This window comes from Neovison vison, chromosome 12 (genome assembly GCF_020171115.1).
Source record: "Neovison vison isolate M4711 chromosome 12, ASM_NN_V1, whole genome shotgun sequence".
Classification (NCBI taxonomy): Eukaryota; Metazoa; Chordata; class Mammalia; order Carnivora; family Mustelidae; genus Neogale; species Neogale vison.
This window is the reverse complement of record NC_058102.1, coordinates 9,138,351-9,166,043: the sequence shown is the minus strand read 5'-3', so window position 1 is coordinate 9,166,043 and position 27,693 is coordinate 9,138,351. Positions and strand designations below refer to the sequence as shown.

The 27,693-nt window shown below is 57.7% G+C and overlaps 1 protein-coding gene across 3 annotated transcripts; it reads left to right on the top strand.

Moving 5' to 3' along the window:
* Positions 1–2,170: 2,170 nt before the first annotated feature.
* On the top strand, positions 2,171–27,478 carry SYNGR1 (synaptogyrin 1). 3 transcript variants are annotated; one of them, XM_044227987.1, is made up of 4 exons: positions 2,171–2,310; positions 17,915–18,152; positions 19,408–19,553; positions 23,641–27,478. In XM_044227987.1, exons 1-4 carry the CDS (start codon positions 2,212–2,214, stop codon positions 23,794–23,796), a joined length of 639 nt encoding a protein of 212 aa, XP_044083922.1. In that variant the 5' UTR covers positions 2,171–2,211; the 3' UTR covers positions 23,797–27,478. The 3 variants fall into 3 exon arrangements, with proteins under 3 accessions (XP_044083922.1, XP_044083921.1, XP_044083924.1); XM_044227986.1 differs by having other exon boundaries at positions 23,575–27,478; XM_044227989.1 differs by lacking the exon at positions 23,641–27,478 and adding an exon at positions 21,073–21,379.
* The last annotated feature ends 215 nt before the right edge of the window (positions 27,479–27,693 follow it).

The following is a 27,693-nucleotide window of genomic DNA, read 5'->3' as shown; positions in this document are numbered from 1 at the left end:
GGGCAAGAGCTCCAGTTGTTCTAAATCCTCTCAAACACTTGATACCATCAAATTAAAAATTTTAACCATTTTCATAGGTATGTGGAAGTGTCTCATCCTGATTTGCATTTGCGTTTCCCTAGGGACTAGTGATGTTGAGCATCTTTTCACGGGCTTAGGTGCCATCTGTGTATCTTTTTTGGTGAGATGTATCTGCTCAAGTCTTTCATCCATTTTCTAAAAACCAGGTTATTTTCTTATTGTTGACTTTGTAGAGTTCTTTATATATTTGGGATGTAAAGTCTTTTTTTTTTTTTAAGATGTATTTATTTATTTTAGGGGGGTCATTGAGAGCACGCAAGCAAGGGGAGAGGCAGAGGGAGAGGAAGAGAGAAACTTCAGCGGACTCCTCCCTGAGCTCAGAGCCCAACTGGAACTTGACTTCAGAACCCTGAGGTCATGACCTGAGTCAAAACCTAGAGTCTGACACTCAACCGACTGTACCAGCCAGGGGCACCTGGAAGGCAAATTCTTCTTCTTCTTCTTCTTTTTTAAACAAAAGGGTTTGTTTGTTTGTTTTAACGATTTTATTTATTTATTTGACAGAGATCACAAGTAGGCAGAGAGGCAGGCAGAGAGAGAGGAAGGGAAGCAGGCTCCCCGCTGAGCAGAGAGCCTGATGCAGGGCTTGATCCCAGGACTCTGGGATCATGACCTGAGCTGAAGGCAGAGGCTTTAACCCACTGAGCCACCCAGGCGCCCCTGGAAGGCAAATTCTTTATCAGATGTATGTTTTGTAAAGATTTTTCTCCCACATTGTGGTTTGCCTTCGTTCATTCCTGTTAACAGCGACTTTTGAAGAGTTTTGACGAACTTCAATTAATGGATTGTTTTCTCTTAAGGATCATGGTCTTGGCGTTATATCTGAGAATTCCTTACCCAACCCAAGGTCACAAAAATTTCTCTTGTGTTTTCTTCTAGAAGTTTTATATAATCATAGCAGCTAGTATGAGGTTGTTGTATTAAATGGGGATAATATATGTAAAGGACTTAGCACAGGGCTGGGCACAGAATGAAACTTCGGTAAACAGCCTACAATGGACATTTGCCAAGGTGACATTTCGAAGATGTGACCTCACACCCACCACACATTTCCTCTGCACAGACCTGTGTCCTTTCGTCACAGAATGACAACACAGCAGCAAAGCATATCCTTGTCCAACCTGATCCTGGAACCCATGGAGGTACCTGGGCCATGGAGAGAGGCCCTAAGGACAGCAGGTCATCTCAAGGGCCAGACCTGGAAGGTGCTCTCCCACTGCAACTGGCACTCCTCCAGCCTACCTGTTCCCATGAAACCTGGTGGCCTCGCCCAAATTGTAATGCGGTTCTGGAGTGTAGGGTGTATTTATTGTGCACCTACTGTGTGCCTGGCCATTGGCGCCACAGACTAACAGAAGCAAACAATGAACAAATAATGATGTAATTAATTACTGAATTAAGGAAAAGGGTACTGGGGAGGGGGAGGACACATTCATTAAATTTTTTTTTGCTTTTCCTCAGCCTCCTCCTCTGTACCAGATGTCTTGGGCCCCTCCAGGCGGGGGGTGGGGGTGGGGGTGGGGGTGGGTGGGGGGATACGCAGACACATGCGCCCACAGCGTGATGACAACCTAAAAGCAAGGTGGAAACTGAAAGGTCCTTGGGGAGGTGGATGCTTTGGAAGTCTCGGAGAGAGGGGTTATTCATTCGTGGTCGATTTATTCATTCAAGAAATCTTCCGGTGGCACCTACTGTATAGGAAAACAAACACGGACCCTGCCCTACTAGGTTGGGGGACAGACAGCGACAGAAAACAAATAACGCAGACGGTTTCAGTCAGAGCCTCAGGCACCGCGGGGCTGTAATGGGGACGGCACGGCCCGGGAGAGCGGCCGCCCGGGGGTGGGGACGTCCTGTATTTGCGGCACCCGCCCCGGCCCCGCTCCGCAGAGAGGTCACCACGCCAGCGACGAGCGCGCCCTCCAACCGGTCCGCAGCACGCGCGCCCCCGAGAACAAGCGCGCGCGGCCCGCCGCCCGCCTGCGCCGCAGCGCCCTCCGCGCACGACGCCCCCTGGCGGGAGCCCTCGACCACACCGGCCGCGCGAGCAGGGGAGGGGGCGGGGGCGCCGCGCACGCGCAGGGCCGGCGGCGCGCGCCGAGCGGGGGGCACCGCGCGGGTGCAGCCACGATGGAAGGGGGTGCGTACGGAGCGGGCAAAGCCGGGGGCGCCTTCGACCCCCACACCCTGGTCCGGCAGCCGCACACCATTCTGCGCGTCGTGTCTTGGGTAAGGACGGCTGGAGTGGCCCGGCCGCGCCAGGGGTGGCGTGTCGTGGGGGCGCGGGCAGCGGCGGCGCGCCCGGACGGACCCCAACCCCGCCGGACCCCGGGCAAAGGTGCCGCAACCGGCGGGGAGCCTTCCGGACAGGGTGCCGGCGGCCGCCAACCCCCCCCCCTCCGCTCCTTCCTGGGCCCCGGGCAGGGGTCCCAGCGCTGGCGAGGGGCTCCCGCGCCTGCTGCCGGCGCCCTTGCTCCCCGGCGTCCCCGTTTGCGTGCGGCCCCCCATCGCCGTGACCTCCAGGCCGCGGCTATGCAGCTCGCGGCTGTGGTTGCGCGCTGCCGCCGGGCCGATCAGCGGCGGTGGGGATTGAGCCCGGGTCTCAGGTGGCCTTTTTTGGGGGGGTGGACCAGGGCGTAGATCAACTCCCGGGTGCACGCCACGTCTGCCGTGGACGTTCAAGGAGGAGAGGGCCGGAAACCAGGTTTGATGGCTTATCCCGGAAGGTATGGAGCGATGCGCCGGGAGCCGGGGACCTGGCTTCCCCCGGGGAAGTGCCTCTCCTTCGCGGCGTGACCTTGGGCCGGGAACCACCCAAGAAATGTTTATGGGAAACGAGGAGTTACATTCTGAGGTGGGGAGAGGCAACTCTTCTCTCATGCCTCGGTTTCCCGATTTGTAGAGAGGTGGGAGGAGCCACCTTGGGCTCTGATATTTCCTGAATCCATGACCGCCCCACCAAGTACACCTGAATGCTTGTTGGGGGAGGCAGAGAGGCCTGTTCTGGACCTCAACCTGGTGCGGGTCAGAATCCCCCAGCAGTAGGGGGGGGTCCCTGCTCAGACCTGGGGCTCTGGGGAGGAGGATGGGACAGAGACAGTGAGCACGGGGGGGGGGGGGGCGTTCAGATGGTGTGGGCAGCACCCCAGGAGAAGAAGGCCAATGCGGGAGTGGGTACCTTTGGCCCCCCTAGGGTTTGCTGGCCATTGCCCAAACACCCTTACTGGAGGGTTGTGCCTCTGCGGGCCTGGGGCCTATTCCTGTGGGCCCACAGGGGGCTAGGACTGGAGACACTGGCCAGGGTCACTATCAGCGACCCCATAGGACTATATCTAACGCCAGCCACAGCCTCAGGGTGCTCAAATGTTCAGGGTTTTCAGGGCAATATTAGGATCTGATGGGTGGGACAGCTTGGGTGTTTATCTCTGGCCTCCCAGAGAGAAAGGAAGCTAACTGTCCTTTGTCTGAAAATGTTAAAACCTCCTCCTGGCACCACAAGAACCCCCTTTCTTCTTAAGATGGGGAGCTTGCTGAGGGCAAGGAAGCCCCAGTGGCTACATGGGCCTGGCAGTGGGCCTGGCACCCCGGGCACATGCAGAAGGGTTTGTGGTACTGGATTCATTCATCTGTGCCAGACTCCAGCTCCCCAGCGACCCTGACTGGCCCTTGGCAGAGACAGAACTCCGGTGGGTGGGGGGGGGGGGACACACCTGCCCCATTAGGCGAGCCAGCTGTGTGCTCTGTTCCCCTTTGCCAGCCCCTGGGCCACGGGCCTGGGAGGGTGAAGCCTCTGGCTTTGTGAGGAGGTGTGGGCAGTTTGCCTGCTTGGGACACTTCTGCCTGTGATGGCTTCATTTAGCAAAGCTCCATCAATTCCGCTAGGCCCCTAGGGAAGGCAGCATGATTCAGACGCAGCCGATAGTGCTCGGGGATCACACAGTCCCACTGGGAAGGGAGCCAGGTAGCCCCTGGGCAGAGGCCGTGAGAGCCAGCAGAGGGGTACCCCCTGCTGTGGGAATCAGAGAGGCTTCGTGGAGAAGAAGATATCAAATTGGGCCTTGAAGGATAAGCAGGGCTTACCTCTGTTCATCACATCCGGGTGCCAGAGAGACATTCCAAGAAGGAGGAAGGAAAAGTAACGATGGAGAGGCCGCTGGGTGCAGGGGGACCGCGTGCAGTTACCGCCACTCATTCCCCTTCGGCTTCTGCATCACTTGAGGAAGCAGGCTCAGACCCAAGGTTACTGAGCAAGTAAGCAGCAGACAGAGGATCTGAACCCAAATCTTGGAGTCTCCAAAGCACATTGATCGCTTCTCCGGAAGCTGGAAGGGGTCAGAATCCTGGGTTTCAGGACTGGTCAGGATAAAGGTCATCTGGGCCAAGATCCCCTCCCCACCCCCAACAGCCTCCTAGCTGTGCTCACTGCCTTTGTGTGAGCAGAGACAGCTGATAGAGGCTCATAGTCGCCTTTAAAACATATATATTTTTTTTCTGATCACAAAAGTAACGCCTGCTGATGTCTGGAAGATAGAAACATCACTTGTGATGGTCACACAATATTAATGTACTGGGCGTAATACCACCTCGTACCTAAAAATGGTGACGGTGGTATATTTTATGTCCTGTCTATTTTACCATGATAAAAACAATCAGGAAAAAAATCACGTGTGATCCCACCGCTCAGAGAGGCCCAGTGCCTGCCTTCCAGTCTTTTTCGGAAAATGTGTGGTGCGCCAACATGTTCTAATGCGTTCATGAGTGTGCGAGGGATGTAGCTGGAGACCTGACCTTGGCCCTGGTGTTCCATCGGCGCCCTAAGAGGTCAGGGAGGCCGTGGACTTCACCTTGAAGCTAAGGAAGCCTGAGCTCCTGGCTAGGGCGACCGGTTCAGCCCAGTTTGCTGGCACTTTCCCAGCGTTAGCCCTGTAAGTGCTGTGTCCTGGCAGCCCTGGGAGTCCCACAGAAACCTGGACACCTGGTCCCTCCATCCAGGACCACGTATCCCTTGCAGCCGGGATACAGCCCTAGCCCCATGTACGCTCGTGGGCTGGGGATTTTGTGCCAGTTGTTTCTGAAAGAGGTACCCCCCTACCCGGATCTACCCTGGAACCTGGGGTGGAAGCGGGTCCCCCAGCGCCTCCTCTTTGGCTTCCTTAACTGCCCCCTTCCCCACCCACTGGCCCCCAGGCCCAGGAGGGTGATTAGGCACAGCAGGCCTTGAACACTTAGGCTAAATGGGCAGGAAGCTGGCAGCTGGCTGGCCCAGCTGACTAGGAGCTAGACTAGAACCTTCCATGTCTGGGGTGAGGCAGGGGATGGCCGAGGTGGGGCAGTGTTCAGGGAAAGCTCTGAGGGGCTGTTTCTGCCCCAGTTGTAGGGAGACAAGGCCGGTCCTGGCGGCCAGGAGAAGGCTGCCCCACAGACCAGCTACGACCACCCCTGTGCCTCAGTCTCACCAGCTCATCGAGGAGGCTGAGCTAGGTCATAGGTGACCCAAGACTGCGGCCTGTCAGGGGACACCTTTCTTTGTTCTGGGCCCAGGTGGGGGCCCCGGAGCTCTGGCGGGGAGCTAGCTGATTTTATATAAAGGATCCCCTCCTCTGTGGCCTTTGCGGTTTTACTTTTAGTGGGTCCTACTGCCGTGCAGGGAAGGAATATTGGCGCTGCTGGAGAATAGGGTGGTTCATGTTCTCATGTTCATTTGGCGCAAAACAGAATGCTAAAGTGTTTGAAATGTTGGTGTTTCTGGGGTTGATTTCCTGAACAGGATTCTGTGAGTAGGGTGGGTATCACCCCCCCCAAGCCCCCAAACGACAGAATACGGCACAATCTGGAGGTCTGTGGGGTCCACATTCAGCGCACCCCCTGTGGTCCCCCATCTACATTGCCATGGTACCAAGGGGGCTCGATGGGGTCTCATTTTCATCCACACCCTCAATCACCCCAGTGAATACTGACAATAAAAGCTGAACTTGGTTTGGAAACACAGCAGCTTCGAGATGAGACCCCCCCCACCGTTCCCCCTCGGTCCAGATCACAATTCCCTAGCCATCCTGCATCAAAATCCTGGAGGTGTGGAGTGGGGCAAAGGGGTCCGGGGTGGAGATGGAGCCTCTGGCCAGCTCTGGCATTCAGTCATTCATTCCACAAATGCCAAGTCCCTGCCCGGTACCAGCCTGTGTGTCCCACCAGAGACACTGTCAGTCCAGTGACACGTACTCCTTAGGAGGCCCGAGACACCACAAGAAGAAAATCCAGTAGCGGGTAGCTGCCTCTGCGAGTGGGATATGGAGGACTTCCAGGGGGAGGTGACTGCTGAGTTGGTTCTGATAAAGATGCTGGGAGGGAACATTGCAGGTGGAAGGAACAGCAGGCGCAAATGTCGGGAGCTTGAGGTCCGAGTGGGCTTTAGAAATGATGGGGAGCTCTTGGGGGTCCCCGGTGTGTGAATGAGAGTGCCATCACACTCTGTGAGCAGGCCCCAGGGTGGCAGGCTCGGGGTGCTCACCAAAGACCTCGGGTCACAGAAAGGGATTTCAAACAGAAAAGAGCTCCCCGTGGCTGCCAGGGGGAGATGGGGCTTAAGGTTCTGGGAGCGAGTGTTCTCACAGGAATTGGGTGGCCTCATCCCGCCTGTCCTCTCCAAGCACCTGGCACAGCCGGGTCACTAACTCAGGGAGCGCTGCCCGGCCGGAAGTAGATCACATGCTCCTTTGTCCTTTATCACTAGCAGTCTTGGAATCTTCCTTATCTTTTAATCTGCTTGTGGCTGACCTTTGGCTAGTCCATCTGTCTTAGGTCTAGGAAGGAGGCAGTGGCGAGGAGGTCTTCAGGAGACATTGGCTGGTAGGATCCTGCCTTGCATCTTGGGCATTTCCTCATGCACAGGGGCAGTGCAGGAGCTTGGGAGCCTGGGGGAGCCTGGTACTTGGCATGGGGAGCAGGATTGCCTAAGCAGGACGTTGGAAAATCCTGGCCTCTCCAAACCTCAGCTGTGACCTGCGATGGGAATGATTAGCTTTGGGGCAGACTTGAAGCTTTGCAAAGATGGATATTTAAAGGGCCTGCCACACATTCGCTGGCAGCGTCCTGGTCAAGTGAGTTTTGTTACCCCACTTCAGGTGAGAAGCTGAGCCCGAGAGGTTAGCTGGAGGGGCTGGGATCACGGCCAGCAGCTTCTGCTTCAGGGAGTCCCCAGCCACATGGGGGGAGCCCCATGACTGGCTCCTGCAGGGCCCTGCCCCTGCTCCGGAGAAGCTGTGAGGCAAGCCTAGCCCGGGGAGGGGGGGCGGGGACCAAAAGCTGGGGGAGGAGGGGCGGAGAGGAGGAAAAACCAGGAGGAGAGGAAGGGCAGATGGCAGAGCTGGCGAGGGAGCCGCGCTTGGCAGCCAGACCTGGAGAACCGGCTGTCCAGTGGGAGGAGAGGCAGGACAGGCCGCTGGGAAGTGCCTGCAGCCTCGGGGCCTGAGGCCACGTTCTGCACCCCCTCTGACCCTGACTGGTGGTATGACTTGAGCAAGATGCTATGTCCTCTGGGCCTCAGTTTCCCCACCTGTCAGATGGGGAAAAGAGAGTCAAATTGGGCTCGTGGTTGCCAACCTTTCTATCCTCAAAGAACCCCCGCTCTTGTTCCTGGTGGTCTTCAGGTTGGGGCCTTTGGGACCGGTCAGTCTTTGAAGTGATATCAAGAACCACACCCCCATAATGCTTGTGGGGGTCCCGCAGCAGGGGGCCTGGGCCCCGGGTCCGAGTATGTGAGCAGAGTGTCGATTAGATCCTGGCCCAGCGGCTCATACCCCTGTGTGTCTGGAGGATGCCTCCCTTCCAGGAATGCACTTATGTTCAGCTTTCCTTGTGGGGGGCAGGGGGCGGTGTGAAGGGGACCATGGGGAGGGTAGGTCGCTGTTTGGCTGGGGCAGCCCTAGGCTGCCAGGCCCAGACTACTTAGAACCCCAACAAGCCGGAGCTCCCAGCTCCCAGTCCAGCGGGGAGCGGACATGGCCCCGCTCTGAACATCCCTAATTGTAAATTGCACTAACCCGGCCTCCCCGCCTCGACCCTGCTCGCCTGGCAGCCTTCTTAAAAGAGCTCTTCTTTCCCTCATACCCCCCTCTGTCGAGCCTGGAGGTGGGACATGGTCCTCCTGGCTCCCGAGGCTGCCTCTAGACCATTCTCCCCCAGCTTTGGCTTCCGTGCCGGGCTGGCTGCCCTCCTCTTAGGCCAGCCCCAGGTTGCCCCCCTATTCTGTGAAGGTGCCCACCACCCGACACTTGCTCTGTCTAGCACAACCACCGCCTTCCTTCCAGGTGACTGTGGCGCCCACTTCTGGGATCGTGCTCCCTTCCGGCCTCGCCTCCTCCCACAGTCCTCTCCTCGGCCCGGAGCCCCTCTCGCCTGGCCCACCTGTCCAGCAGCCACCTGCTCCCCCCGCCCCCCCCCTCCTGTCTCTCCAGCTCTCTGTTCACCTCTTGACCCCAACGTCTCTGAGCTTGGGACCTCTGAGCCCTCGACCCTCGGGCTGGGCCCTCGCCCCGTCCTCCCTGTCCCCTTCCAGCTGAGCTCCTCTGGGTCTCAGGTCTCACCCCAGGTCTCACCCACCCGCCCCCCTCCCCAGCCTGCTGGGTCCGGCGCTCACCCTTCCCCGGTCTCTCCGGTTCTCTGGCCCCAGCCGGCCTCACTGCAGCCCCTCACTCCTGTCTGGTCACAGTCTCCAAGGGGTCTCCCTCAGTTTCTCACCTGTACCCCACTCAGGTTTTCTCCCCCTTCTCTCCGCCATCTGTGACCTTCTCCTTGCCAAACCCAGGGTCGCTGGTCATTAACGACCGTCTCAGCCGAACCAGCTGTGAGAGGCTCATCCGTCCTCCCCTGGGACCCAGCAGCCGCAGGACACACATGCACTGTCATCTTCCGTTTAACACACACGCAGCGCGTTGCTGGGGGCCTGCTCCTTGCCGAGGGCTCATGGTGGGAAACGGTGGAGGGAAATGTGTTGATGAAACCAGTAAGAAAACACAGAGATGAGCACACAGCCAGAGTGAGGAGACGCTGAGGTCAGGGACAGGGAGGGGACAGTACAGTGGAGATGAGAAGGCTGGGGCCAGCCAGGTGGAGAGGCGGGGAGGAGGGCTTCCCAGCAGGAGGAGTGTCATGGTAAAGCCCGACAGGTGCAGCAGGTCAGCGAGGAGGCTGGGTTGGGGGGAGGCTGTGTCTGTCATGTCACTGTTGTGTCCCTGGTGCTTGATGGTGCGTGGCGTCTTGTAAAGGCTAAACGAGGTGGGGAACTGCGCTGCTCTACCTTCCTCTCTCCACCCTCTGTCCTTATTCAGGGTCTCCCACTCGGCCTTCAAGGCCCAACTCAGATAGCGCCTCCTCCTTGAAGACTTCCAGGATCTGCACCCCCCCCCCCAGCTTGCTGTCTCCTCCCTGCTTCCTTTGTGCTCTCTGTGAACAGCTGTAAGAACTCTCAAAGCAGAAGGCATTTCCCTCTTTGTGTCCTTCTCTTTCTCTAGAAAGTGAGGCAGGGCCTGGGACCAGATTACCTCTCTGAAGACCTGGAATTTCCCTAGAAGGGAAGAAACTGGACCTTGTCAGGCTTGTAGGAACTGGCAGGGCAGAGGCAGGCACTGAGGTGAGGAAGAGCTCACAGACCTGGGAGGGAGGTTATCCCCGTTCTTCTTAACCAGTGGAGAGACCGCAGAGAGCCTTGGTTTCCCCATGTGCAAAATGCGGAGAGCCGTGCCTGCCTTCCAGGGGCCACTGGGGCAGAGCGCGATCCTGCCTAGGAAGGGCCCCTGGTGCTTGGTTGGCCTTCACAGCACTTTTCCAGGGGTGGCATCGCTCCCCTCCTGACCTCAGAAAGTTCCGAAGGGCAGGACCTGGATGAGGAAGGACCTGGGCTGTAGAAGGTTGTTGGTGGGTAGGGGGAGGGGGATCCTCCTGCCCTGCCCCCCCCCACTCCCTTGGTAGCACAGCCACAGGAGGCTGAAGCTCTCAGTGCCTTGGGGACAAGGGTCTGCATGCTCAGGCCCCTGCCCCATAGAGCCCCCTCCCTACCCCCACCTCTGAGAATGTGAGGGACAGCTTGCAGAAGATTATGGCATAATCCCCTGCAGGTCACATCCAAGGCTTCGGAACAGGGTGCCCGGGCAGGGGAGGAGAGAAGGGACCCTAGGAGCACCCCGACCTAACCCTGCCTCAGCCCTGCGGCTCAACACAAGGCTCTCTGGGAAGCAGAGTGGCCGCCTGGTGCCTGTCATGTGCTCCTGCGTTGGCTTCAGCCATTTTCCTCGTATGACCCCGTGGGAGGCGGGGCCCCACTGCCATGAAACAGGGGGGCAGGGGGGGCTTGGCAGCCTGACTCATCCCTCAAAAGCACAGCTCCTTTTTTTCCTCGCAGCCTTTCCCTGTGGCCCAGGGGCAGGAGCAGGGACTTGGGTATGGACACTGACAGGAAGGCAGGTTCAGCTCAGGGTAAGGGAGAGGACGCAGGAGCACCCCCCTTACTAGAGAGTGAACTCCCCATGTTCAGAGGTGTGCAAGCAGAGGCCCAAACTAGGGGTGCTGAGGAGAGAATGCTCCCTTCTCCTGACTCCCATGCTGCCTGTGCCCCTACCTATCTCAGACTTGCTGTTCTGTCCCCTCTAAGCTTTTCCTGACCTTCCCTCTGGGTCCCAGGAGGGAGATGTTCACCCACAAATGAGCCAATAACTAGGGACATTTGTGTATAATGATGTTATCGAGGAAATGAGGTGCAGTATCAGACTCTTAGTATAGATCTGGGAGTCAGGTCTGGAGGGTTTCTCCAGTAGTTTGTCTTGCCCTGAGGTTTGGATGTTGAGAAGGAAGCAGCAGGAGCCTGCCTGGGAGATCTGGGGATCTCTGGGTACTCCAGGCAGAGGGAACAGCCAAGTGCAAAGGCCCTGAGGCAGGAATGAGCTTGGGGGAGAGCTAGAGGACAGTGGTGAGAAAGGAGTCTGGGAGGAAGGCAGGAGACCTGGGTTGCAGTGGGGGAGGGATTCGCGGTGGGGGTGGAGGTGAGCAGGGCAGAGCAGAGCAGTGACAGTTCTGAAGGGCTCTCTCCAGCTGCTGTAACGGGGAGGGTGCAGGAGCGGGAGAGGACACAGAGAGCCTGGGAAGCTGCTCTCTCGCCTGGCAGGAGGTGGTCGTGGCCTGGGCTGGCACGGGGGACATGGGGTAATTTGAGTTACTGAGGGGGCAGGAGGAAGCAGTAGGCCCGGTGCCACGTTGGATGGGCTTTGAGGATGAGCCCAGTCTGGGGTTTGAGCTCCTGGGTGGGAGCCAATGGGTGGAGGGATGAGGGGCACTAGAGGTCACTGGAGCTGGAAAGGTCAGATGTGAACCAGCAGCCCAAGTAAGGGGGACCGCAGAACCTGCCTAGGGAGGCAGTCCTCAGCCTTGGGAAGGACTAGGAAGAGTTGGGGCGGGGGAGCAGCCACCGGCAGAGGGGAGGAGGCTGGAGAGGTGGCTGTCCTGGGCCAGGCAACGTTGCAGCCTGGAGGTGGGCAGCAGAGACCGTGGAGCAGAAGGCTCCCTGGGAAGATGTCCCAGTAGAGGGTGAGGCAGTACCATTCACAGCTGGCAGGACCCAGGAGCTCCTCTCTACAGTTTCTCGGGGGCTGGGGGGAACCCAGCAGGTGCCTAAAGATGGTTAAGGCCACCCTCTGGGGAGTTCCCAGCAAACAGCAGCGACCTCTGGCCCTCAGGCTGGCTTGGCCCAGCTCTCCCTGGAGCCGGCTCAGCCTGATGCCCTGCAGGGGCCCAGACACGGCCTGCCTGCTCTGGGTGCGGATGCGGAGTAAAATGGGTCCCGCCGCTCTTGCCCTGTGGGGTGGTGACACGGCTCCGAGGGCAGGTGTCCCTCCTGGAACTCACCCTTGTCCTAGAGTTTGGGATCTGGAATTGGGTCAGCCGCTGAAGGTAGAGATTTGGCTTACATTCTGGAATGGGGCGAAAGGGGTGGCAGACCTGGGCTGGGAGCTGGCACCCTGCTTAGCCGCTGTGGGCCAGCCCGTATGGGCCGCCCGCTAGAGTCTAGGCGTGTCGGGCCTCAGCTTCCTTCTCTGTGAAATGGACTCAATGAGCCTGATCTGTGGAGATGTTTTTAGGTTTATATTTTCTTTCAAGGTTTTAAAAATATTTTAATTTATTTTATTTTATTTCTATTAAAAACAGAGAGAGAAGGAGGGGCAAAGGGAGAAGGAGAGAGAGAATCTTAAGCAGGCTTCACATCCAGCTCAGAGTCTGACTCAGGGCTCAATCCCACGATGGTGAGATCATGACCTGAGCCAAAATCAAGAATTGGCCGCTTAACCAACTGAGCCACCCAGGCGCCCTTCCTTAGAGGTTTTGGTGAGGATTAAGTGATGTGATTTTTGTCAGGACCTCGCAGTCGATGCGGAGCCCCTGCAGAAGCTGTGGGGTTAGCTCAGAGTCTCCTGGGGGAGACAGACCCAGAAATGAGTTCCCAACAGGAGTGTGTGCAGGGTCGGGGTGGAGGAGAGTTTTGAAGGGTGAAGGATCAAAGGAGTTTGCTCCTATTTGAAAGATGAAAAAGGTGGGGAAGGGGGGCACCTGGGTGGCTCAGTGGTTAAGCGTCTGCCTCCAGCTCAGGTCATGACCCCAGGGTCCTGGGATCCAGCCCTGCATTGGGCTCCCTGCTCAGTGGGAAGCCTGTTTCTCCCTCTTCCACTCCCCCTGCTTGTGTTCCCTCTTTCACTGTCTCTCTGTCTGTCAAATAAATAAATAAAATCTTAAAAAAAAAAAAAAAAGAAAGAAAGAAAAGAAAAAGGTGGGGAAGGGCGTTCAGGGAGTGGGAACAGCAGGTGCAGACTCATCAGACAGCCTGTGACGATGCCAACCCTGGCCCTCTGGGATGGCTGAGCCAAGTGGGGGAGGGGGAGTGGTGAGGCCGGCATGGGGGGTGGGGTGGCCTGGCCCGACTGGGGTCTCCATTTCTATGCCTCTGAATCCAGTACCCCAAGGTCCTGAAATTCTGAGGTACCCCTGATTTGTTTTTCTGAGTTCAACCTACCTCTGTTCCAACTGCCATCTGGAATCCATTTTTTTTAAATCCATTTTTAAAAAGACCCAGGATTGGATTATAAAGACAGCAAAAAAACAGCCTTGGCCCATTTACATTGGTGCCTTTTTAAAAAAAAAAAAAAAAAAAAAAAACTTTTTATAGCATTTTCTTTAGTTCAAGGCAAAGGGGTGGTTTATTTCCTGAGCCTTCCCTTGACCAGTGGCCTTTGTGGGACACCTCCCTCCCCCGCCACGCCACCTTGTCCTGTTTCTGAGGCACTAGTTCTGCCACCGTGGACCTGAGTCCCATCCCTTCAGCAGATCCGCCTGTCAGGAAGAGTTCAGCCGCAGCAGCGTAGAATTTCATTCTGGTTTAATTTCCGGACCGCTGGTGGGGCTCTGTGTACTCTCGCTGCAGATCCGGCCTTAGCAAGTCCCCTGGAGGCCGCCTGACCTGACGCAGAGCCTGGCAGAGACTCGGGTTTTAGTCTGCAGCTGCCCCCACCAGCCGCGGTCCCAGGCAGGTCCCCGGACGCTGGGCTCGTCCAATTAGGAGGATGCATGTTAGTCACCTAGCAGTTCCTGAGGGGGCCCCCCTTCCTCCCAGCGGGATGGGAGCACTGGGGGCAGAAACCTGAGGCCCATCCCAGCTCGTAGGGGGGCTCCCGCCCACTGGGGTGGAGGAATGGCGGCTAAATGGAGAAGTTAACCCAGGGCTTGCAGGGTCCTTGAGGGAGTTCGGCGGCCACAAGGGAGCAGTTGTGTATCCTTGGCAACACCTTTCCATGTGTAGACTCTCCGCCCGGTCTGGGTGAGGCTCCGTGCCCTAACCCAGCTCTGTGGCCTACAGGGGATGTGGTGTGCACATCTGTGTCCCCACTGGTCATCAAGCCACACCCCTACCCCCAACCCTTTGCCTTTTGCTCTTCTCCCATCCCCCACGGCACACCTGTCAGCAGATGCTGGAGGCTTTACCTTCCACATACATTCGGCACCCACCCCGTCCCACCACCCCCCTGCCGGTGCCAGCCCAGGGCACCCCTTAGCCCCTGGAGGGTCTCCCAGCTTTCACCCTAGCCCTGCACTCCTCAGTGCAGGCAGCATCCAGGTCCAGAGAGGAAATAGTATGGGGAAGGGGAGCGGGCCGTGGGAAGGTGGGGAGGCACTGGCTGGTAAACCGTGGAGGGAGGTGAGGCTTTAGGGCCCTTCATGCTGCAGGGTGGGGATGGTGACTCACAGGTCTGGTCACCCTGCTGTGACTTCTCACCATGTCCCACTGTGGTCCTTCTGGCCTTGTCACCCCCCACCCCGGAAGTGCGCCTGCTCTCCCTCCCTCCCCGTCCCATGCACCTGTGCAGTCCCATTCCTCGGTCACTTCTAACACCTGCAGCCTCTGCCTTTCCTGCTCTGCCTGAAACACGCTTCCCCGCTTCCCCTCGTCTCGGCCTAGCTGGCTGCTTCTCGTCTGTGCTCCAGAATCGCAGCTCCGCTCCCCGCGGCCGTTGCTGCCTCCTCCTGCCATCACTTACGCCTGCGATGCCTCGGTCTCTGTCCAGCTGTTCAGCATCAGGCTGGCGTTTGGGGACGCCGCCCCCACGACACGTGCACGACCTCATTCCTTCCTTTGCAATGCGCCATTGCTTTACGGATGAGGGGACTGAGGCCCAGAGAAGGCAAGTCACTTGCCTGAGGTGACTTTGAGCTGCAAGAAGGGCCTGAGCACAGAGAGCCCTGCCTGCCAGAGCCGTGGGCTAGAGAGGAGGACCAGAGCTGGCACAGAGCCTCCTCTCTCTGCGCTGCCCTTGGGCCCCACCGGTTCTCTGGAGGATGTTGCAATCTTGTTCCTTACCCTGTTGGGGACACGCTGTCTCCAGCTCGTGCCTCCTGGCCTCCCCAGGGTCTCCCTTCTCCTCTCCCCAAAGAGGGCCCTGTCTTAATGGTTCCTCCTCTACTGTCCCCAAAGCCCCAGCTTCCGCCCGCCTGCTTCCCCACCCTGGCCTCCTGGCCTGCTTATGGCGGGGGTCCACCCTTGTCCCCACCCCTGGTGGAGCCTATCAGGAAGTGCTGCCCAAGAGGACCTTCCCGGTGCTCTTCCTTCTTTCCTGGGGCCTCTGGAGAAGGGAGTTAATCCTTGCCTAGCCCCTCCTGTGCACTGCTCGGCTCCGGGCGCTTGCTTGTAGTTCTCCCATTAGCCCTGAAGGGAGGGTTAGTTTTTGCCGAGGACGGATCTGAGGCTCAGAGAGGTTGTCATTACCTGAGGTCACATAGCATAAGCCACAGGCCTGGGGTTCGACTCCAGCAGCTTTGTGGGACTCCTCAGTGTCTGGAGCATCCCTGAATCAAGAGGCTTTTCCATTCTGCTGGCTTGGGGACAGTGGGTGACATCCGGAGCTGGGCCTCAGATTCCTGACCTGGCAGGTTCCTGGTAGGAACCTTCTGTGTTTGACTTCCATCACCTCTTTTTTTTTTTTTTCTTGTTTTAAGGTTCATCCAGTTATGGCCATGTCAGAACTGTTGTGTTGTTTGTTGTTTTAATGGCTGGAAACTATTCTGTTATATGGAGATGCCATGGCTGTTTCTCCATTCATCCATCGACAGACATTTGGTTTCGAATTTTTCCTAACACACAGTGCTGGGCACCAGTGGTCTCCACACTCTTGGTCATGCCCTCCTTTAGGAAAAACTTCTGAATCATTCCTCCCATTAAATGTAGATTTTTTTCATTTTATATACATTCTTACTCCACAGATGCAGTACATTACAAAACCCACATAAAGTATGGACATCTAAGGGACGCCTAGGTGGCTCAGTTGTTAAACATCTGCCTTCGGCTCAGGTCATGATCCCAAGTTCCTGGGATCAAGTCCCACATCGGGCTCTCTGCTCAGCCGGGAGTGGGGGCGGGGTGTCTGCGTCTCCCTCTCCCTCTCCCTATGCCCCTGCTCATGTGTGCTCTCTCTCGCTCACTCTCTCTCACATAAATAAATTAAATCTTAAAAAAAATGTATAGACATCTTAGGAAGATGAGATTAAAAAAATAATAATACTTCTCGTTTTTTTTCCCACACCTGGCACGGAGTTACTGCCCATCCTTTTAGCTGAGGATGAAAATGTGCCTGAAATTAGTTTCTTCTTTTAGAAAAATTGGAAAACACAAAAGTGGAAAACGGGCAGTAAAAATCCTTCTGGCCTCTGCCTCAGGCTCACTGAAGGCCACACACCTGAGGTTCTGAGGTGAGAGGCTGGAGGAAGATGCATGAACTTCTCTTTTTTTTAAATTTTATTTATTTATTTGACAGAGAGACAGCGAAAGAGGGAACACAAGCAGGGGGAGCGGGAGAGGGAGAAGCAGGCTTCCCACCGAGCAGGGATCCCCATGCAGGGCTGGATCCCAGGACCCTGTGATCATGACCTGAGCCAAAGGCATTTCCTAGTTTCATTTCCTGGTTTTATTTCCTTGGTTCCTTAGTTTCATTTCCTAGTCATTTCCTAGTTTCTGATGTCAGGAATCCGCTTAGCCAGGGACCAGTGCCTCGGGATCCCTCACAGGTTACCATGTGGGGTCAGCCAGGGCCGTGGTCGTGTCTGAAGGCCGAGGGTGATTCCATTTTCAAGCTCACTCACACGATGCCAGCCAAGGACTCGATTCCTTGTGGGCTGAGGGGCTCCGGTCCCTGTTGACTGTTGGCTGGAGGCCTTCCTCGGTTCCATGCCACGTAGGCCTCTCCCCAGGGCGGCAGCTCAAAACAGGGCAGCTGCTTCATTAGAACGAGCAAGTAGGGAGTGGCGGAAGAGGGCAAGCAAAGTGGAAGCCAAAGTCTTTGTAATCTCCTCACAGAGATCTTATCTCTCCCTTTTTGCAATATTCTGTTGGTTCGAAGTGAATCACAAGGGCCAGCCCACACTCAAGGGAAGGAGGTTGCACAAGGCTGTGAATACCAGGAGTTGGGGCTGGAGGGAGGAGGGGGCGGAGGGCGGCCATCTTGGCTGGCTGTCTACCCTGCTGCGTAGACCCGTCACAGAGGGCTGCTGGGTTCAAGGAGGTACCATGTGCACTGCACTTGGGGGAGTACAGATTGCCCTGTAATTGGTGGGATTGTGACTGGTGTTGCTTTTTTTTAAAAAATTAATATATTTATTTGAGAGAGAATGAGCCATGGGAGGGGCAGAGGGAAAGAACCCCTGCAGACTCCCTGCTGAGTGCAGAGCTGGCCACAGGGCTTGATCCCAGAACCCCAAGATCATGACCCGAGCCAAAACCAAGAGTCGGAGGGTTAGGGGCACCTGGGTAGCTCAGTCGGTTAAGCATCTGCCTTCGACTCAGGTCATGATTGGAGATGAGGCTGGGCATGTGCCAACATCTGGGGGAGTCGGCCTAGGGTCGGGGCTTGACAGGCCCACCTCCCAGGACATAAGACCACTCGTTCTAGGAGGCCAGGTCCAGCTCTAGAGGAATCTTGGTGTCAGGGCCCAGGAAGACCTCCCAGGACCTGGCTGGTGGGATGGTACCGCCAGATCTGTGGTCAGAGGCTCCTTAGAGTCTGAGGCTGAGGAAGGAAGTGATTGTCCCTCCCTGTGCCATGTGACCCGAAGCATGTTTCCCTCCCGTCTCTGGGCCTCCCCTCTGAAATGCCTGCTTGACAGCAGCCTTGTGGCTGTTTGGGGTGAAGAGGGCTCACTGGGGTGCGGGCAGGCAGCAGGCTGAGGGCAGTAGCCTCCCCTCCTCCAGGCCTGGTGCTGGGTCGGCGGGCCTGGGTCTCATACCCGGCCCGGCCCCTCCCCCGCCCCACAGGTGTTCTCCATCGTGGTGTTCGGCTCCATCGTGAACGAGGGCTACCTCAACAACAACTCGGGGGGTGAGAAGTTCTGCATCTACAACCGCAACCCCAGCGCCTGCAGCTATGGCGTGGCTGTGGGCGTGCTCGCCTTCCTCACCTGCCTGCTCTACCTGGCCTTGGACGTGTACTTCCCGCAGATCAGCAGCGTGAAGGACCGCAAGAAAGCTGTCCTGTCCGACATCGGGGTCTCAGGTGAGTCCCCCGGCCCCGTGGGCGCCCCCCAGCACAAGAGAGCCTGTGGAGGGTGCCCCCCGCCCCGGGGGTCCATCACTTCTCAGCTATGAGGCAGCTGAGGGGATGGACTTGGGGATGGACTTGGGGTCACCTGGCTGGCAACAGGGAGTGGTGGGACTGGGGCTGAGATGCTGCAGCAGCAGGGAGGGGACCCGGCTTCCCGCCCTTCAGAGGCCCCCTCTGTGCCCTCTCCCTTGGTAGAGCCTCATGAGAAATCAGGCAAGCCTGACAGCCTGGTATGCAGTCCGGGCCTAGGGAGGGTCAGGGTCCGACAGCACCTGATGCCCCTGCCCTCCAGAAACAGCCTTTGGCAGAGGTGCCCCGACCTCTGTCCCCAAGAGTTCTGAGAGTCTGATCGCTGGGTGCTTTGGTTGAAGGGCAGTGAGACTTTGGCTGTGGTCTCAGGTCTCTAGCTGTGACCTCCCCGCATTACCCAGCCCGGAATGAAATTAGTAGTTCTCAAACTGTATTCCACGGAGCCCCAGGATTCCCCAGCAGTGCCTATGGGCCCAGCCCTTTGGCACACACACGCTTCATCGGAGCAGCTCTGGTTCTCCCTGGGTAGTCTCTGAGCACCCGCAGGAGATCTCACTGCCACGAGGCTCCCGCTACTGAACTCCCAGGGCCTGTCCTCAAGAGGGCTCACCTGTCCTCAAGAGGGCTCTCCCGAACCTCGGGCTTTATAGGGCTGCGGGTAAGAAGTCAGTGCTCAGACCCGGCCAGCCAAGCTGCCCCCCTTGCCCAGCCTCCTCCTCCTCCTCTCTCTACCCTGTTAGGCCACTGTGGGGCAGTGGTTGGGCTGGGGGTTCAGATCGCTGCCCCTCCCCCACTGCTGGAGGGGCGGGCTGTGGTCCCCAGGCGGGGATTCAGCTGGGAAATCTGTGTGTGGCTGAGGTGACAGAAATGCCCGCCCAGGCTGACTGACTTTTCTCTCTGTCTCTCCCTCCTTCCCTCCCCTCACCGCCCCTGGCTCTCCCCGGCTCTGCTCATGGCTGTGCTGTCCCCACGGGGCCGGCTCCTTTCTGTGGTCTCTGTCCCACTCCGTGTCTGACTGACCTCCCTACTCTGGCCTCGCCTTCCCTGTGCGCCCTTCTCTGCCCACCCCTGCCCCCGCCTCTCCCTTTGGGGGTGGGGGAGCGTGGGAGATGTGCTCCTGAACCCCTCCCTGGCCCTCCCCACTCACCCTCCTGCCTGGCCCCGGTGAACACCCCAGCCTTCTGGGCCTTCCTCTGGTTCGTGGGCTTCTGCTTCCTGGCCAACCAGTGGCAGGTGTCCAAGCCGAAGGACAACCCAATGAATGAAGGGACAGATGCGGCCCGAGCCGCCATCACCTTCTCCTTCTTCTCCATCTTCACGTGGGTGAGTACGCCGCTCGCCCAGCACACACCCTCCTACCCCAGCCAAGGCTCCCAGGCTGCTGGCCTCAAAGCTTAGCCAGAGACTCCTGCTTCCTAAGGCCCAAACGGCCCCCTGCGTCTGTCCTTGACGCCCGCAGCTGTTGCCAGTGCCAGTGAGGACAGTCCCCCAGTGACGGGAGACCCTCGCTTTGGTGCAGAGCAGCCTCCAGGGATCACGAAGGCCCTCCCAGCCGCTCTGGGAGTTGGGTCGTGGGCGTTTACCATAACCTTTTACAAACACAAGCAGAAACCTAGATGGAAAGACAAGGTTTGCAGTTCTAAGGGAAGGAGCTCAGGCCTCGGCGTCAGGAGACCTGGGCCACATCTTGGTGTTGCCTGGAATTTTCCGGGACTCTGTCTTCCCATCTGTAAAATCAGGCGATTGGATTTGGGGTGGGAAGTTGTCATAAACTCAGATGCCCACGGGGCAGGCAGCCACAGGCAGGCAGCCACAGTGGCAGCACATGGGAAGTTCTGAGTGGGCGGGTGGCAGGTACATGCTCTCCAGAAGAGCACCCTCGGCCCTTGTTCCAAAACAGGAGTGGGGATCCACATAGGCCAGGTCTTCCCACTTCCCAGAGAAGACAGAAATCTGAATTTCTGTGTGAAATCTGATCTTTATATGTTAAAAATTAATTCAAGTTAAAAAAAAAGAAAAAGCCTACTACGTAGGTCAAAGAAAGCATGTCTCTGGGCCCCACTGGCCAGACAGCACCCCTTGGCAAGCTCTAGACCTAGGCTGGGCCCTCTTTCCCACTGGTTCCAGGTCACCTTGATGTATTTCTTCTTCTGTCGTCTCCCTCCTGCAGATGTCTGGGTCACGTGGGCTCCAGGCCCCTGTCCGAAGGGTTCCCCTACCCTGTGTACAGCCCCTTCCCCTCCATGCCTCCCAGAGGTCCTGGGGCTAGATACAGGCCACCTAGCCCCTCCTGCAAAGCGAGCTGCAGCCAGCCCTCCCTGTCCCTCTTCCCTCCTAGGCTTGTCCTGGAGTGACTTCCTGCTCCTTATGAGAGGCCTTGAATATCCATTTTCTCTAGGGACCCCCCTCCCGGCCCCCATGCAATATTAGGAGCTAGAGTTTGGAGGAGAACACCTATGGTTCGGGCCCCAGCTCCCCAGCTGTGGTCACACCAGCCCTCCATGTGTCACACCACACCCTCCATGGGCACACAATGCCCAGGGCTGGGCAGGAAGAATCAGATAACCCCAGGGCATCTCAGACCAGAGAAGGTGCCTCGTGTATGGGGACAAGCCAGCCTACCCAGCCCTACAGGGAGGTGTTTGGAACAGTGAGCCCTGCCATGGGGATGGGGTTCACAGAGGAGGAATGGGTGATAGGCCGGCAGGACTTCTAGGGGCAGATCCAAGAGCCTGACTGACAGGAGCCTGCTGGCCCACTGCCGCCAGCCTCCCTGCTGGCACTTCTGCCTTTCCCAGCTCATCCCCGTTGGCCTCACCCTGCTCTCTCCTGCTCCTGGCAGAGCCTGACCGCAGCCCTGGCCGTGCGGAGATTCAAGGACCTTACCTTCCAGGAGGAATACAGCACACTGTTTCCCGCCTCGGCCCAGCCGTAGGCCTGCCCGGCTTCCAGAGGCTGAGGGGTGCCCCAGGTCATGGCCAGTGGCAAGGCCATGGGGGCGGCCTGCTGCCGGGAGTGGCCAGGATACCAGGGCCCCCAGGGCAGGGGAATGCTGGCTGGCAAGGCCAGTTCTGACCCTCCACTTTATCATTTGTTGCCTCCTTTATGTTTCATTTGTCCGTTCATTCAGTAAACATTTATTGAGCTGTTTTGTGCCTAGTGATAAATCAGATGGGGTCCTTGGCATTAGGAGCCCACGGGCTGGGGAGGGGAAAAAAATTGCAGTTTCCCCCAAATAGACTGCCGGGGGGCTCTCAGAGGATGGGAAGTGGCTCATACACGGGCTGCCGGGGTGCCGACTGTGGACAGTGAGAGCCTGTCCCTCACGGTAGCATGAATGCTGACCTTACTCCCCGGGGAGGCTGGCTGCTCAGGAGCGGGGTGCGGGGATCTGCCCGAGGACGTCAGAGGACACCTCGCCTGGCTCTGCTTTCATATGCTGTGTGACCCTGGGCAAACTCCTGCACCTCTCTGAGCCTCCGTCCACTACCCAGTGGACCTGCCTCTCAGGGCTGTTGTGCGGATGAAACAAAGGCTGACGCAGGGCCTGGCACAGAGATGCTCAATAAATGTAGGCTCTTTGGTTCTTTCATGCATTCATTCATTCATTCATTCATCTCTCCCAGGAGTCAGGGACACCTCCATAATCTCTACTTTGGGGGCAGTTCTTATGGGGTGCGTCCTTGTTCTTCCGAAAGACTCTGGCCTCCAGTTCTTTGTAGTCTCCAGCTTCCTGGGGCAGGAACCACTTTTCTCTCCACCCTCTACAGGAGCTGAGGGGGTATTAGAGCAAACAGGCCCCCAGAGCAAAGCACAGAGAGAAGGAGCTTCCTAACACTAGAGGCATACAAGTGCAGATGGCTGCAAACAGTGCACCCGCTCTGGAGAAGGGGCCGGGCACACCACCAGGTCCCTGGGCTCTGTGCACAACCCCCAGCATCCCCTTTGCACCCCAGTCCAGCAGGGTCCCCTGCCTTGTGACACAAATCGAAAGTCAGTGCCTGGTCACTGGGCTTCCGGAACGCTCCAGAATAAAATGCCAAGCACACTTCAGCCCCCGCCTCTCACCAGATGGACCTCTGGGGTTCCTCGTTGGTTTATGGCCTTGTCAGGGGGCTGATGAAAGAGTAGGAGCTGGAGAGGGCCCTGGCCTGGAAAGAGGAGCACCTCTGTGTTCAGGTCTGGCTTCTGGCACGAATTGCCATGAGGTCTCCTGTAACGAAGCCTTGAGGTCCCCTGTAACCCAGCCCAAAAGTGGGTTTTTTAGGGCATTAGCCTCTTTGTGTCACAGACAGACTACCTGCTGTAAAGATCTTTGGAGGAGGCTTTCAATGTAAACCTGAAAACTTTTTTTTTTTTTTAATTTATTCCCTAGCTTGCTGTGGTCAATGTCATTGTCCTTAATAACAATGCAGTAGTTTTTAGTGAAAAAGAATTTCCCGCCTACATACATATGCTGTAGACAAGTTCCCAACGAGGTCTTGTGGGAAAAGGGCTTTGTTGGTCAGATAAGGTTGGCACATGCTGCTTGCCAGTTTTCCCCTTGGGGGATCCCAGCATACATTAATCAAGGCTCTGACAAGTCCTGTGGCCCTGACACTATTTCACTCTGTTTCCAAACTTGTTTGATCAAATATTTGAGTTACAATTAGGTTCAGCAACAAGTGAAATTGTAAATTGCAGCCCAAGTCTGTGAAGACCGTGCAGGACTGGCCTAGTGGCTCCAGGGGACTTTCATGACCCAGGCCTCTTCCATCCTTCCAGTTTGGCTCATGGAACTCACAGTCCCGTGTGGCAGCTAGAGCTCCAGCTACCACATCTGCATTTCAGGCATCAGGTCAAAGGGTGGGACAAAGGACTTGGGGTGACGTGCTGGCCAGAACTTCGTCACATTCTTACACCTTGCTGCAAGAGAGACAGCATAGCTTTTAGGAGATACCAACAGTTCTCTCTCCCGCCGAGAACCTATTTTCCCCATTCCACGTAACACGCCTGAGGACACGGTTTGAGAAGGATGCTGTGGCCTTTGGGCCACTTTAACACCACCCCCAGGGAAGATGTTTGGTGGACCGTTGTGACCTCTGTGACATGGGAGGGGGTTAACTTCTGAAGGTTTCTGTAGCTAGATGGACGGTGTGGCTCTGGCTCTCTTGAGGGCTGGCCGCCAGCACAGACTCCCCCACCCGCCCAGGCAAGCTTAGTTTCGTCCTTGGTGCTTTGAGGGTACTTAACCCCTATTGCGTGTGTCGTGTGAACTAACTGCCACTAACCCGCTGTTCTTGTCTGTCTCTCCCCTAACCATCCCTTCCCTCCTGTCCTCGTCCTCGCTGGCGCCCGTCACCAGGCGGGCCAGGCCGTGCTGGCCTTCCAGCGGTACCAGATTGGCGCCGACTCGGCCCTCTTCTCCCAGGACTACATGGACCCCAGCCAGGACTCCAGCATGCCTTATGCCCCCTACGTGGAGCCCAGCGCCGGGCCGGACCCCGCCGGCATGGGCGGGACCTACCAGCAACCGGCCAACGCCTTTGACACCGAGCCCCAGGGCTACCAGTCCCAGGGCTACTGAGCTGCCGTGACCACCTGCCCCTTGCCTGTCCCCGCCCCAGTCCCAGCTGCCCCTCCCCTCCTTCACCCCTGCCCACACCCAGACCCTTGCTCCCTCCCAGACTGCCCTGCCCAGCGCCTTGGCAGCCTCTGCGTTGTTCTGCTGTGGTCCAGGGCAGCTCGGTGGGATGGGGCGGTAAGGTGTTGGGGGTCCATCTCCACGTGTGTGCAAGGCTGTCTGGCAGGGGCTGCGGGGCGTTTGCACTTGTGCGTTGTGTCACTGAGCGTTCATCACGTGCCTACTGTGTGTCACGTATGGGCTTGACACAGGTAGTGAGAGACCAGTGGTCCAGGGAAGGGGGACCACAAGGTGCGGAGGAGCCCCGCCGGTCCCGGAGGTGGGAATTGGTGTGAAAGCCCAGGATGATGCTAGGAAGGTTTGGCTCCGGCGTGTGTGGGGACATGTGGAGGACACTGGGGCCTGTCACCCAGCCCTACTACGAGCATGGGGGCGGTCTCCGTTTTATGGTTGAGAACACTGAGGCCTGCAGAAGTCAAGGTCCCTTGCCCAGGGTCACTCAGGCAGCCAGTGATAGAGTTGGGCCCAAGCCCAGGCCACCTGACCGGAGAGCCCCTGCTGTCTCCTGTCTTCCCTGCCTTCCCCGTCCCTGGGGCTCCACCACTCAGTGTTCCTATCACTCTGGGAGGCCTTGGGGACCTCAGCCCGAGAGAGAACCCTGATTCTGCTGCAAGCCAAGGGCCTGCTCTGCCTGGCTGCTCCCCACAGTGGGACAGCCCAGCCTCCAGGCCCTGCTCCCCACATCCCCACGGCCTCTCCCCCAGCCTCCAGTCAGGGTGGGGGGGCCAACGGGGCTCGCCTCACTCGTTTCCCCATGTGCTGTTCCATGCTGTGTGTGCCCCACAGGGAGCTCTAGCACCCTCTCTGTGGCCTCCCAAAGGACTGACCATTGTCCCTGCCCAGGGCTGGGTGGATGAGGAGGCCCAGAATGAGGAGTGACCGGCCCAAGGACACAGTGACTGAGTGGCAGAGCTGGGCTTGCTGCCTGGGTTTCTTGGCCCCAGCCACCCAGCAGGTGCCCCGATTCCCTGCCCTGCCCTTGTGACCTCCCAGGAAACAGAAGTGATCTGGGACACTGTGTCATCTGTCCCTCAGCCGGGGTCAGCCAGGGGCTTGGAGCCTGGAACACCCAAGGACATGGAGAGTCCTTCCACTGGCCTTCCAGAAGGCCCAATGAGAGGACCATCTCCCTGTGGGAGCAGGGGAGGGGGGCAGGGGCTGTGGAACCCTCAAGGCCAGCCTTCGAGCTGCTGCCATGGGTCAAACCGCTCCCAAGGTGAACGCTGAGCGCCCCTGGTGCGTGGCAGGCTGGGGGAGGCACTGGGCTCTCGGAGACGGTAGCAGGTGTCGCCAAAGGCACAAGGAGGATTGGGAGGAGGAAGGGATTCTTCACTGAACCTTAAAGGATGGGGAGGCCTTAAAGGAGAGAGAGAGGCGTGGGGGTGCATGGGGCCCCGCATCCACTAGCCAGTGCCCCAGGGAGCAGGACTGGGGTATCGTGGCCTGGCACCATGCTGGCTGTTCCCACCACTGGCACCCCATTCCCCCACAAGAATCCTCAGAGGCAGGTCATACCCACCTGCCCATTGATTCACTAGCGGTCTCGTGCCAGGGTTTCAGAAAACATGCAAGCTGGCCGTCCAGAGATGTGTCCCAAGCCAACCACTGTACCCAGGGTCTACCAGGGGGCAGAGTGCTATCCGAGTGCTTGCCAAGGGATGCCAGGGCGGGGGCGGGGGGTGGCAGCGGAGGGGGCTCTAGGAGGGGACGGGAGGATGGGCAGCAGTTAGCACGGTGATGAGGGAAGGAGGAGGAATTTCCTAGGTTGAGAAGTAGCATTGTTGTCCCCACTCAACAGAAAGGGAAACTGAGGCTCGGAGTGTAAACGAGTTAGCAGTGGAGCAGGGATCTGAACTCGAGCCTGTTCCAAGTCCTCGGGAGGGGCAGCAGTGACAGGAGAGATCCCCAGACAGCCAAGCAACAGCTGGTCTTCATAGACTCCAGTTTTCCACATCTGAGGGAGGCGCTCTGTCTCTGGTAACCCGCCAGTGGCGTAAGTGGGGATGGGATGGCGTGGTGGCATTTACCAGGCCGAGCAGCGGAGCCTGTACCAGACCAAGTTTGAGAAGCAGGTAAGGGGCGCGGGTGGTTGTGGGTGCGCTTCTGGCAAAGTGAGGATCTGTACGCATGCAGGAGGTTGAGAGAGGTCCTTCCCCGCGCCCGCTCCCTACCAAACAGCTCCCCTGCTGCTGGACACCAGGAGACCCCAGGGTGCTGCTCACCCATTCTCCCTGGGCACCAACCAGCTGCTCGTAATACGGAGCTGGAGGGCCGGGTACCACTTGAGCTTCATCGATCCCCTGGGTGTTTCTTCTAGACTGTCCCTGCCACCTCAGACTGGGAAAGTTTACAGAACCCCTGCCACGAAGGAGGGGCGCAGAATCTTTTCACTTTGCATTCTTCACTCGACCTGGGGTACAGCCCAGACATGATCCCACCATCAAGCTGGGTGTTGGCAGGGGCCCAACAGTGGTTCAGGTGAGAAATGGGGAGAGGGCGGGATTCGGCTGGAACCCAGGGCTCCTGACTCCCCTTCTGGGGGGTTGGTAGAGACCCCCTGCTTCCTCCACTGACTGAGGACAGCACCCAGGAGGTCCCAAACTTAGAACCCGTGTTTGTGGGCCAAAAGTATCCTCTGTCCCCCTCCCTCCTGCCTCCCTCAGCCTCTCCCTTGCTTCCAACCCTTTCTTTGGAGAAGGCTGCCCCCTGCAGCCTAACCTTGCCGGGTTTGGGCTCCCTCCTTCCACCAAGCACAAGAGAGGGCCCAGGAAAACTGGGTTCCACACAAGTTTAGAGTTGCAAGGACCCTTAGAGAAGGTAGAGTAGGCCAAGAAGAGAGTCATTTGTCCAAAGTTATGCACAGAGAAGTTGAGGACCTTGGTCTCCTGCCTCTGAGTTAACACTCACCCTGCACAGTCATGAGCCGTCTGCCTGGGTGTGGCGTCTGGTACCTGGGGGTGTGACAGTCAAGGGTCTAATTCCCCAGGATTTGGCATCTCCCCTACTCCAACTTCGCCTGTGATTTTTGATCTTCAAAGACTCTCGGGGGCATCAGGCTCCCCCCATGTAACCAAGAGCCCCCACTTGTTACCCCTTGAGGGCCCCCAACCTTGGCCCAAGACCCTTTGATCCTCTAAGGAGCAGGAAGGGGGAGCACCCCTCCCAAGAGTTTGTGGGAGGATGGGCTGGTCCAGCCATCTCCCAGCGCTGCCCCTTGATGTGACATTCCCCATCCCCTGGTGCCCACAGCCCTTGTCTGGGTGTCCCGGCCCTCCTGCAGCGTAACTGCCTGTGTATAGTATAAATATATATATTTTCTATATATAAGATGTATAATATAAGGCTCCACAAATATATCTCTGTGTGCGTGCGTGTGTGCAGTGAATGGCGGTCCCCATCCTGGGCCCCCACTCTGGACTCCCCCACCACCTGGTTAAGTCTCAAGAGTGAATCCAGTGGCCCCGTGACACCCTCCATTATGACATCTGTCCATTTGTGGTGAACCAAGTGAAGGTGGTGACTTCTGGTGACATAGTAATAAAGTGAAGACAAACCCACCAGCTGACTGCCGTGTGTCCCGACGTCTTTGTTCTTCCTGGGTGTGGCTTGGGGTCGCATGTCCTCTCCCCAGTGAATTGGCACCTGCTTTTTTTGTTCTTACTGTTCAATACAAGTGAGGTCATGAACGTTGAAGCCAGTGCTCCCCAGCTTTACATGTATGCGTGCAGGCACACACGCCTACATGTGCACACACACCCCTGTCACCATTCCCTACCCTGG